The sequence below is a fragment of the Dama dama genome, chromosome 8 (assembly GCF_033118175.1).
Source record: "Dama dama isolate Ldn47 chromosome 8, ASM3311817v1, whole genome shotgun sequence".
Taxonomy (NCBI): domain Eukaryota; kingdom Metazoa; phylum Chordata; class Mammalia; order Artiodactyla; family Cervidae; genus Dama; species Dama dama.
This window is the reverse complement of record NC_083688.1, coordinates 28,398,819-28,411,885: the sequence shown is the minus strand read 5'-3', so window position 1 is coordinate 28,411,885 and position 13,067 is coordinate 28,398,819. Positions and strand designations below refer to the sequence as shown.

Genomic DNA, 13,067 nt, shown 5'->3' with positions numbered 1-13,067 from the left:
GGAATCAAAATATAAATAGAATAATAATTCATGGATTTGCTTCTTATTCTATTCTGCTGAGACAAAACTTCAGTCTGTGCACACATACATATTCCCGACGCAACAGAATCTATCTTCCTGTAGGCCTAAATTATAGTTAGGACTTCGAAAATGATAGTAACATCTGGCCACATGCAACTTTCCAATCCTTTGTAATGTTAGATGGTAAGAATTAATGTTTGAATTTTAGTTTCATTTTCTCTTTCAAAATATTCCAATTAAGATGAACTGTGTGTAAAATTAAGTACTGTCAAGTTTCAATTCAAAGTCATTTAAAGTAATGTAACCGTATTTGGTATTTTCAATAGGAGTATTAGTTATTGTGCAAACTGCCTGGAACTGAAGCACTCTGTCCTTATCTATTTTGTTCCTTTCTGGCACTAACATGTAAAGTGCCCCATCTCCTGATTCTGAGCAAACTGCACAAAGAATATAATCTACTGGTAATTTTAAGATAAACACAGTCAGCTCAAAAAAACAAAAAACAAACCCCATCAATATGGTTTGGCTGAGCTTTCCATCTGTAGTCATTAACCCTTCACTGAACCAAAATGAGAAATTAACTTAGTAGTGAAAACAGTAATAGCTGAAGGAGTGAAGGGAGAAAGGAAGGCTGACCAGGCCAAAACAACAGACATATCAAGGAAACTTCAAGTCCCAAACATGCAAGTATATGAGCAGTGAGATAACGCATCTCCTATTTTGATCTAGTAAGTCCTGCCCGAAACATGAAGAGCAAATCAAATTAAGTTTGAGCCAAGTGCACTTCAAAACTATACACACAAGCTACAAAAAGCAAGTCAAACAAGGGTACTTCACGGGCAACCCGGGCTTACGGCATCACTTCTATTTGTTTAAATGCCCTAAATGCACCCACTCACGTCAAATCATTCCCAATCATTTTTAAAAGCACCTCACTCAAAGCTCTCAAGTATAGACACAGAGAAGTAATAAATAGCTAAAGAATTTGATTACCACTTCACTCATACATGAGAAAATAGTTTTTTTTTCCCAAGGGGAAAAAAAAGGCTCCCTAGTGGAAACAAAATTTTAAAAGCTAGTTTTTTAAACAAGTATTTTCCCCTGCTCTATACTGTTCCTACATATCCTACCGCCACACCATTCTGGAACATTCACTACATTAACAGGTAGGTAAAACAAGGTAGGAGACAAAGCTTTCATCAGTAGTTAAGCAAAAGTGCTGGGGCCACTTACAATAGAAAGATTCAGTATTTCAGAACAGGTTACTATGTTAGAACATATCCAAGTTTCAAGAGTAGGGCTGGAGCTCTCTTAAGGCAATCTTCTAGAAAAGATGTTACATCTTCTGTGATGATGGACTTAAAAATGAAAAGAAAATGTTGAAGGTTTCATTTTGCTATATTTAACTCTGTGTGATCCTAATGATTCCTGGGCTCACAAAATTATTTTAGGAACAGAGAAATCTACTCTCAAACTCATTCTTTATATGGTTTCACAAGCTGCTTAACGAAGCAAGGTATGTCAGCTGAGTGATATAACTCACTTAAATGTTGAACCCCCATTTGACCTCAACTCAAAGCACCTAGAAAGTAATAAATTTATTATGCACCTTTGTTATTTGTTAGTTTTTGGAATCACCTAAACCTGTCACATTTTAATTCTCACCCTGTTTGAATAGCAAGGCAAATGATTAATGGTTAAGCTTTTCCCACAGCTCACATGCTTAATTTCACCTTTGCAGCAGGGCTTTCAGCTTTAGTGGTCGAGTTTCAGCTTGAACACAAGAATACTCCTCCTGACCTCTCTCTGTCTGGGAGACAGAGATGCTAGTATTTTTCATATTCCTTAGGTATTCTTGTTGGGGAGTCCCAATTGGGACATCACTTTCCTACCTCTTAAAGTTTTTGCTTCAGTCTGTTAGGGTAATGCTTGCTCCATGGAATAATGACACAGAAGAAAAACAAAAGATTCTATCTTCAGCACAATAATATAAATGATATACAATGAACATACTGTGTGAAGGATTCTTTTGAAAGAAAACACAAAGTGTACAATGAATATCAAATGTGGCAACACAGCACATTCCAAAGCACCAAAAATCCATTTCTTGGGACTGCATGTAAACAGCAAAAGCATTACAAATCCATGAAATATTTTTTTTTTAATAAAAGCTCCTCAAGTCAGATGGCAGAAATGCCCCTCCTTTGCCAGGAGGACAAACTGTCATTAGTGTAACATGGAGAGCTGGCTTTCCAGTGAATTTTACTAAAAAGAAACACACATGAAAGATTACAGACTTGAGTGAAATTACTCAAGGAACGTAAAAGCTAAATGCCAAATGATATGTATATCTTCATACATTTCTCAGGTGAATGGACTCTTGACAACTTTTCTTTTCCAAACTGCTGTGCTATTAATTTTGGGCAGGCATACTCTGGTGGCCTATTCTAATTCTTTAAGGCTCCATTCATTCCACAAATATGTGTGTGTATGTACATATATATATATATTTACAACATGTATTCCTAAGACAAAAGGAAGTGCCACTCTTGTAGGAGGAAAAAACAGATAATCAGCTACAGATGTGAGACCAGTTTCCATAAAACAATTAATATGGAGCGTTCCGCATAATTGCAGTTTTCGTCTTTTGGTTTGGCCCTGAGCTGTTTGTTGCTCCCGCATCAAGTAGAGTTCCAAATTCTTCTCAGGCAGAGGAAAGAGAAGTGGGTGGCAGTAAGAGAGAATACGCAGTGCACACTGCCAACCCAGGGGTTTGTTCCTCATGAAACCTGACGAGTGGTCTTCCCCACTTCCAGGTTAAGTGCCTGAGAGTTCTTTTCTGTTTCCAGCAGCTCATCAAATATCTCCCTTAAAATAAAAAAAATTAAACAGGAAATTCAGTGAGCAAATAAAAGGACAGACAGAAAATAGACATTGATAAAGCCTGTGTTATCCCATTTGATGCCTAAATTGTATTAAATAAGCAGCTCATTCATTATCATCTTAACCCCATGTGCTGATTCTTGAAAATAATTAGAGGGGGAATGGCAACAGCTAGCTTTGATAGAAAGGCTATGTATTTCCCATCCATGTAACTCAGATCTTCTAGCTGATATAATGAGAGACAATAACAGGACAGCTTCCATCATAATAAGGTCTTAAGCTCTATATCTACATTTTACTGTAAGATGATTAACTAATGCTGAGTTAAGAGAAAAAACATTTTGGAAATATCAAGATATGAGCCCTAATAAAAATAATAAATTGTCAACCAATTTAACTGATGGGTACAATTTATCTTTAAAGGAAAAAGCAAAGAGTTCAGGAGATTTTTAGCCAACAACTTCAGACTGGGCAACACTTCTTACTTGTGCATATAAAAGAAGATGTAGCCACTCCGATCTCGATCGCTCTGCACAGAAGCCTCTTGGATTTTAGATACCTCTAGGTCATTATATGTAAACCATGCTTGCTTCTTAATGTCATACACATCACTAATGTAGTGACCTGAAAGAAATAAAAATTAAATTAAAAAAAAATAAAATACCGAATTTTTCTCAGGTATAGGAAATGTCAGGAACAGTCAACCCCATTTCACCTTACTTCCAACAATATTTCTAAAACCCATTTAAAAACTACAAAAATTTAAGAGGGGAATACTGGAGAAGGAAATAGCAACCCACTCCAGTATTCTTGCCTGGAGAATCCTATGGACAGAGAAGTCTGACAGGCTACAGTTCGCAGGGTTGCAAAGGGTAGGACACGACTGAGCGACTAAACAGCAAGGGGTGAATATGCTACATGTATTTGATACATGTATTTTGCTTAGGGAAATCTGGGTCATTTGTGAATAGAAAAATCAGAACAGCTGCACCTATTAACACACACAGTGTGATAAAAGAAAAGATTTCAAAGTTTTTCTTTTTTCTCCAAAGATTCATTTATTGAGCACCTCCTGCAAGTGACACACGTTTGCTCTGGTGCCTCATGGCACCCCAGGATGACCCTGGGCTGGGGTCACTTATGTGGACTTGGGCCCAATCTCATAGCTGGCGTTCTTTCCTCCTCAGCAGTCTTCCTCTTGGCTAAGGCTCTGAGAAGGGGCCCCCAGGGTTCAAAGTTTTCCGTGATGCATTCAACTCACACCTCATAAAGCTAGGCTCAGAGCAACTCAATAAGGAGTAAATGCTGACTGGTCCATTTATAAAATGCTGAAATCCTAATGTCCATTTACCTGAAGAAGACGTGCTACCAATGTGACTGACAACACTGATGAGCCGATAGGAATGAGGAAGATTTCCTGTCTGGAAAACAGAAGTGGGCATGACTTTTAACTCTTAATTTGTATAAAAGCAAAACACTAAATTTATTATCAGAGCTGACATGGGGAAGTTTCAATGTGTGGGAGGTTAGACTCAATAAAAAACTCAATGGTTGGTACTGTTCATGTCCTTTGACCCAAGAATTCTACTCCCAACTAAGAATTTATTCTAAGAAAATAATTCAAAAGAAGAAAATGTATATATGTATAAAACTATTCACTGTAGTATTATCTATAATAATGAATAATTGGAACTAAAAATACACCCAGTAATAGTTAAAGGTTACAGGTATTTCAACTCAGTTCAATATTATTCAGTTATTTAAAGGGGGGGGAAACCATGGTTCTGCAAAATGTTAATTTGTTTTTAAAACCTACATAAGCACACACAATATAACTATAGATCTATATGAAAAGATAATGTTAATGGTTAAGTACTAAAAAACAGAATGAAAATAATGAAAAGAGTTGCTATATTGATGTAGGGATTATGGATGAACTTTTACATTTTAAATATTTTAAGGAAAAGAAAATAAAATTGAAAAGTGATATTCATGCACTTCAGGCATTACTAAAGAACATAATTTTGGGAAGAAATTGGGAAGAAATATAGCTATAGGTAAGCCAGAAACAATTAAAATGTTCAAATACTTTGATGCAGTAATTTATTTCTGAGGATTTCCTTAAAGAAGAAAATCCTAAATATAGAAACATTATAATCATACACAGTTCCTTGATATTATAATGAAAAAAGAAAATTTAAATGCTCAATGTTAGCTAAAAATTAAATAAAATAAACAGTAGTTAGAACAGTGGGATCTGGGTAATTAAAATTATTTAAAAAAATTGGAAAATGGGAAAAAAGCAATTATTTAGGGCAAAAAAGGGTTAAAAAAAGATTCCAAGTGCTCTAGTTAAATGTTATTAATTCAACAGTTTTCACTGAGTAACAATCAACTAGTTTTAGTATTTAACCTTAAAGATAAAATAGTTTTGGTAAAACTGAAGGTGATTTAACATATATGTAACTTTGAGAGCTATTACTAGTTATTACCTAACATGTACATAAGGCTGTCAAGGATGTATTTCTGTTTTTCTCTTTCATTTTGTTTTGAATATTCTGTGTAAGTAATGAGAAGTAAAGCTCAAGAGAAAGCGAGGGCCTTTTGACGGCTGCCAAAGGGGCAGAAACGAACCTGCAATGGACAATGACCATGTCCTTTGAAGATAAGGAGCAAGAGAAGGAGTACTGACAACATGACCAGTTGTTTTACAAAAGGAATATAATGTCACCCACCTCAGCATTTCTTTTTAGTTCCTCAGTTTCAGCTTCTGTGTACTCCATATCTAAAACATCTTCATTTCCAGAGTCCTCATCAGAGCCCAATGAATCCAGAAAAGAGCTGTTAAACTCTGAAGAACACAAAGACAAAGTCTTGTAAAAGCTCTCAGAATAGACACAAAGAGACACAGTTGGGAAGATGAAAAACAGCTGGAAGTACACATTTTATCATCCTAAGAAACAAAAGACATATTATTATTAGGGTTCCAACTGACCCAGCCTACTCTAGGGAATAACAATTCAGGCACCAGTTATCTGTAAAAGAAATGTTCCCCTTTGTTTTAAACATATGTATATCAAAGGGGATAATACTCTTAAGAAAGGAATGAAACTGAAAAAGAGAATATAATTTGTTAGACATATAGATTATTTGTCTAGAAAATAATTTGTTTTAACATATAATAAAAATATATGTTAGATAATTCAGTTTCACTGAATACCTGTAAGATATGTTAGATTTGACACATCTGGTGCATATTATAGGTGCCACCAGCAAACATAAAGTATCTCATAGAAAAGAGACCATAAAAAGATCAATATCCTTTCATTTTCTTCAATATTAAATCATACTTTGGAACTGAACAAAAATAATGGAAATTCAACATTTAACTAAGTTTTACCTAAAATACACTAAATGGATAAATAAATCCAAGATCCATTTTTTTTTCCCCTCCTTAATGATGTGCTTCCACTGGAAGAATCCATCTATACTCAATGGCTTCAAATAAAAAATCCCAGGAGTGTTTGTACAGAAATGAAGCCTTGTTTAACGCTTGTTTAAAACTTATGAACACTTAAAAATGGGAAGAACAGGAAGAGATTATAGCATCTAAATTCTGGAAGCTGGAATATACAGGGGTGACAAGACTTAGCAGACCTAAGATAGTCAAAGCCAAAACCTAAGTCAGTATTGGAAAAGTTGAGAATCAATCCAGTTTATATCACAGGGTCTTCAAAAGATACAACTTGGAAATACCAGGTACCTCTGAAATTGGAGGCTAAGAATAGGATAAAAATAAGGATTAGGGAAAAGCTGTTTGAGTTACAGACTCTTAGAGCCACTCCCCGCTATTTTATGCTGCTGGGCAATGACAGAAGTCTGGAGCTTTGCTCTCTGGAGAGCTGGTAAAACAGTCTCTGCATTGGGGGATTCCAGGCACAAAGGACTACCATACCGAAAATGGGAGGAGACCACAGTGTACATATTCAAACATATGAGTAACTCCCACCCTGACCCCCAGCAGGCCCTATTCCTATACTTGGCTTCCAGAACTCTGGCAGCCACATCTTTTTATCTTTAGGCAAAGGCATAAAACTAGAACACTTTCTTTAGGAATCTTACCAGCCCAAGGGGAGGCCTAAAATATTAATACCATCCCCTAAATAGTAAAATCCTATAAAACTCAAAGTTGACAAGCTCTAGCTATTCATATACTCAGAGCTTCCAATAATCTTTTTAGTCCCCTACTTTTCTTTTTTTAATAAAAAAGTTATTTATTTATTTTTTGGCCGTGCTGAGTCTTCACTGCTGTGGGTGGGCTTTCTCTAGTTGCGGTGAGCTGAGGCCACGCTTTGTTGTGGTGCATGGGCTTCTCATTGCAGTGGCTTCTCTTGTTCACGGCTCTTAGGCTATAGTGTGGACTCAGTAGGTGTGGCGCACAGGCTTAGTTGCTCCATAGCAAGTGGGATCTCCCTGGACCAGGGATTGAACCTGTGTCCCCTGTATTGGCAGGCGGATTCTCAGCCACTGGACCACCAGCAAGTCTTTAGTCCCCTACTCTTAATCATGAGTTGACAGCCAAGGATTACCAGATACTGAGGATTACTAGATAACTGAGGAAAGGCTCTAACACAGAACATAAAGACCAAAATAACACACAAGACAGAGCAAAATGGAGAAAAGAGAATCTACTCAGGGAGATGAAAACGTCAAATACACACAAAAAATGAAGTATGTTTAATATCCTCGGAGTTGAGATGGTATTGCTTTCATGAACTACCCCACCCCAAAATTTTATGAAAAGTAGCAATCACAAACCAGTTCTTGCAAATTAGAAATAGACATAAAATACTAAAAAAAGTTTGAAGTTGGTGATAATGTTGGAGAAACTTTTCAGGACAGTAGAGAAAAATAACAAAAAGATGAAAAACTGAAGAGATGAGAAAATTATGTTTGAGTGTTTGCTTTCCTCTGGGAGGGAGGGTAGGGAAGGGATATACAAGTAACTTCTAAGGTTCTATTTCTTTACCTGGGAGGTGTTCAAATTTGTTATTGTTATTAAAGATGACAAAACATTTTATATACTCCTCTGTGTGTGATACATTTCATCATACAAAAAAATGTAATTAAAGTAATCTCCATACCTTGAAGACTTAACTCCGTAGCTCTTTTGAGGTCATCATCTTCTTTCTGTTCCCAAGCCTCCTAAAGGAACAGGACAAAACTAAAGTATTTAAAGAAGTATTGATTAAACTTACTTAATAAGGATAAAACCAGTTGCTCTGAACGTATTTGCTAATAATGCTTTCTATAAACGTATGAATGCTTAGAATATGACCTCTTGAGAGAGATGGAGAAGTTCTTTACTTTTTCCAAAACTGTCTTCCTACTATGGCCAGTTTTAAGCTACCAATGTAACTCTGACTGTAGATTTGGGAACAGCTATGTATAATGGGTTCTCCTAAGCTGACAGGGAGCTGGCTCTACCACATCACTGGGCCTACATCTATGACAACAAGATAAAACAAAATTTCCACAAAATACTATTCATAGATTTCTATGCTTTTCTAATATATCTGAGGTTTTCTTTATGATAGTGTTTTTTGTTTGTTTGTTTTGGCCATGCCCCACAGCGTGTGGGATCTTAGTTTTCCAAACAGGGATTGAACCTGCGCCCCCCTGCCTTGGAAGCACAGAGTCTTAACCACTAGACCGTCAAGGAAGTCCCTGAGGTTTTCTTTAAAGAAAAAAAAAAGTACCTCTGAAAATGTCTCAACTAGATGACTAATTATAAAAAGGAATAGGAAAATGTTGACTACAAATTTTCCCTTTCATCTTGAGAGAAAAGATAATTTACAAAGGATGCATGAGTAATGAAAAAAATATAAAACTGTTTTTATACTTTTCTCAATTCTAGACTTGTTTTTAGAGTTAATATATAAGAAGCTTAGAATGAACTATTCTGCATGATAGTCCTGGGAACAATAATACTGTGTTCAAGAAAGTCACAGAGGTGTTCTCTAAGAGGAAACATGATTATTTAAATTTATCCAAGTATATAAAGTTTACACTGAGACAAGATGGTAAAGGACTCTCTCTCAGTAATTCATAGAATGATGCAGGGCTTTCCTGGTGGCTCAGCAGTGAAGAATCTGCCTGCCAACACAGGAGACATAGGTTCAACCTCTGGGTTGGGACGATCTCCTGGAGAAGGAAATGGCAACTCATTCTAGTGTTTTAGCCTGGGAAATCCCATGGACAGAGGAGCCTGGGGAGTTATAGTCCAGGGGTCGCAAAAAGCTGTGTCCACAACTTAGCGACTAAACAAGAAGGTGTGCCAAACTAAAGAAACCTTTATCTCATAATCCTCACATCTGAGAAAAATAAGACAATTTTAACCAGGTCAGCTGACAAGAAAAATAAGTCTTTGTCTGTGAAAAGGAGGGTTGTTGAAATTTTTTCTTTTTTTCCCCCTTCTTTTCTCTGAATTTTTTCTTTTTCTGCAAAGGGCAACCCACTCCAGTATCCTTGCCTGGGGAATCCTACGGACAGGGGAGCCTGGGGGGCTACTGTCCACAGGGTTGCAGAGTTGGGCACGCCTGAGCTATTGCTAAGAAATAAAACTTATTTTCCACTGAAAGTAAGTTTTTCTGAAACAAATGATTACTATAAATAATTTGTAAAACAGTTTGACATATATATATTTTTGATGACAAGGCAACTAGGGAGGTACTTTTTATAAATAAAAGGATACAGAAAAGCTGGTTCTGAAACAGTTTTAAAGCAGCAGGTCTCAACACTGCCTGCACATTAGAATCATTGGTGGAAGTTTAGGGAAAAAAAGAAGAAAGAAATCTAGTCACCCAGACCACATCTGAGATCAATTATATCAGAATTTCTGAGGGGCAGAACCATCTGGGCATCAGTACTCCTTTTAAAGCTCCCCAGGTAAAATGCAGTTAAAATTATGACCCTATATTCTTTGCCTTAAAATATCAATGATAAAATCATGATTGCATACTGGCTGTTTTAACTGCTTACAAAATAAAGCTGGACTAGGGATGATCTCCAATAATCCATCTTGCTTTAGCATGCAACAAATCATGGTAACAGGAGGTAACCAACAAGACATTTTGTTGCACTTGGATTAAAAAAAAATTAGTATTTGTTTTAAACCTAAGGAAAAGGCCCAAAGCAAATTTAGTTTGTTTAGGTGGCTCAAAGATTTACTGTATGTAAATCACGTGGACCAATGCCTGACACAAAGTGCTTAAAAAATGTTTTTTATTATTACTATTGCTCTATCTCTTGGAAAAGACAGATATGCAGGTATCTCTTACTTGCTCCTGGAGGCTCTGAGCCAATGCCTGCTGAAGCTCCTGTTCCTCCCTCTCACGCTCCATATCATACTGCTGGAGCCAATCAACCTCTCCTTGAGATCCTTCCGGAGTTTTGTTCTCTTTATTTTCATCACAGTCTTTAGTTATCTCGGTAAAACTGGCAGGATCTGAGGAAGCAAAACAGAACATCACTGGGAAATCCTCTTATAAACTGAAATCTCCACCCTAGAGTGACATGTACTATTCAAAGAGTAATGTATCTTAACCCCGGACATAACTTGCTTGGGACATACAATCTCCCCTTGCTACATCTAGATCAGGGCTTCCCTATCTCAGCACTATTGGCACTTTGGGTGGGATTTTTGTTTGGATGGGGGAGATGGCTGCCCTGTGTACTGTATAATATTTTGCAATATCCTTGACCTCTACCTACCAGATCCCAGTAGCAACCCCACCCTCCCCAGCTGTGACAACCAGAAGTGACACTGTTAAATGTCCCCTGGAGAACAAAACTGCCCTCGGTTGAGAACCACTGGCCTACAGTAATGGTTCTGAAACTTGACCAATCATTAGAAGCACCGTGGTTAAGGATGGAGACAAAAAAATAGCCATATTTATAGGTTATGTCACATGACCAATTACTAGGAATAAAGTATTGTTTAGGGTAAATAAAGTAAGAATTAGGATAGAATGATTAGGCCAATTATTGAGATTTTCCGTTAATACATTGTATATCATGAGTGTTTTTACATTAACAATCAAATGAGCCTTGTGCATATTTTAAATAGAAGAGCTACATAAAATATGTAATAAACATTTCATGTACCATACAAGTATATGACAACATATTATGTTTAAAACATTCAACAAGGGAGAGAAGAAAAAAATTAAGCCTTCATTTTTTTTCTGTTCATTCTCAGTTTCTAGAGTCTCCTAGTGCTAATGCCACTGCTTCATACGTCCAAACAACGAAGCATGATGTTCCGACCATTCAGTCAGTGCTAGTTCTGAGTTCTAGTAGCAGATCTCCTTACACTTACATGGACTGGAGGACAGCCCAGTAGAGCACCCATTCATCACTATTGGACAGTTAGCATCTATTATATATTTTCTCCTTATTCTAGTGTTAGCCAGAATAAACAGTACAGGTATAATTTTATTCTGGTTACCTGAAATTTCATTGTAATTTTTAATACAGGTAAGAGTGGGGAAAAAAGCAAGGCACCTCCTTCCCTTCTAACATTTTACCAGAGCAAAAACTTTCACCTTAACAAGTTAAGGAAGTTCTCATAAAAAAAAGTTTAGCCAGTCAGTAAGAATTTTGGCTTTACAGGATTATTTCATATGGACTTAAAATTAGTGTGTACTCTTTACCTGCCCCAATACTTCATTGGAACCATTGAAATGGTAGATACTTTTCCATAATACAGACAACTCTGAAGCTTACAGCATCTTGATTTTAGACTCAATCAGCAACTAGTCATTTTTTAATTGAACTGACTTACTGACTGAATTGGAGAAGGAAACAGCAACCCACTCCAGCATTCTTGCCTAGAGAATCCTGTGGACAGAGGAGCCTGGTGGGCTGCTACCCATAGGGTCGCACAGAGTCGGACACGACTGCAACGACTCAGCATGCATGCATGCATTGGAGAAAGAAATGGCAGCCCACTCCAGTGTTCTTGCCTGGAGAATCCCAGGGATAGAGGAGCCTGGTGGGCTGCCGTCTATGGGTTTGCACAGAGTCGCACATGACTGAAGTGACTTAGCAGCAGCAGCAACTGAATGAATATTTACCATTAAAACTAATTCTGAATATTCATTAAAAGAAACTCAGGATATATTAGGTGCAAAAAGCAGTATGATTACAATTAAAAAAATTTTTTTTACTCCTCCATTTTTGGAGAAACAATCATTTCCAAAGCCTGGGAGGGGTGGCTCTGAAGCATATAAGATCCTGCCTGTCCCTTTGGCCTTAGCTTACTGGATCAGGAATGAATATCTGAGAGAGTTAACCAATTAGACCACTTCTGGAAATTTGGAACTGAGATGTTCAAAGTTAGTTGATGTTAAGCATTTCAGGTGGAAAAAAGATTTGGGAGTTGAGGCTGCTATTTTAGGAAATAAGATGAACATTATTACTTTTATTCAAAACATACTCATAAAAAAAGGTGACAGAGGCACAATTCTTAACCAATAATTTTCAGCAATGTACTAATATATCTTACACAATCCTAGAATTACACTAGCAACTAATGCATGTGATAGCAAACAGATGTAAGAAACTTTGAGATGCTAAAAAGCTCAATATACATCTGTCTTCAGAACAAGATTATCAGACGGATACAAAAAACACTTCAGATCTAGGAACAAACAAGACCACGAAATAAAAAACACACTTTAAAGGAACTGGCACAATGGATCAGAGGGGGTCCATGTGATAAAAACATTCTTAAACTAAGTAGATCATCTGCTGCTTCTCCCATCCCAAATGAAAGCTGCTGCTTCTTTCCTACATTCTGTATTTCAGCCAAGGGGTAAGTGTCCACCCAGTGTTTTTTTTTTTTTTTTTGAAGACATAAATCTGGGAGTCATTCTGATTTCTCATTTACCCGCTCATATTAGATAAATTGCTATTTCCCATCTCTCTCTCGAATCCATCAACTGTTTTTTTTTTTTTCCCCCCAAAGCCAAATGTTAACCAAATGTTAACTTTTGGTTTGGGCTACTGTAATAACTTTCTAACAGTTCTCACAGGGTACTTTGGTTCTTCTTTAAATTATGCACTACACTGCAGCAAATTATCTTTTTCAAATACAAATC

General features: G+C 36.8%; 1 protein-coding gene across 7 annotated transcripts in view; it reads right to left on the bottom strand.

Moving 5' to 3' along the window:
- Positions 1-447: 447 nt before the first annotated feature.
- USP37 (ubiquitin specific peptidase 37) overlaps positions 448-13,067 on the bottom strand; it is an 89,159-nt gene continuing 76,539 nt past the window's right edge. For all 7 annotated transcript variants that reach the window (XM_061148744.1, XM_061148750.1, XM_061148748.1 and 4 more), the window contains 6 exons: positions 10,245-10,411; positions 8,049-8,109; positions 5,640-5,755; positions 4,256-4,325; positions 3,390-3,528; positions 448-2,889 (listed from right to left, as the gene is read on the bottom strand). In XM_061148744.1, the coding sequence (XP_061004727.1) occupies positions 2,802-2,889; positions 3,390-3,528; positions 4,256-4,325; positions 5,640-5,755; positions 8,049-8,109; positions 10,245-10,411 (641 nt within the window). In that variant the 3' untranslated portion in view covers positions 448-2,801. The remainder of the gene's footprint in view (positions 2,890-3,389; positions 3,529-4,255; positions 4,326-5,639; positions 5,756-8,048; positions 8,110-10,244; positions 10,412-13,067) is intronic.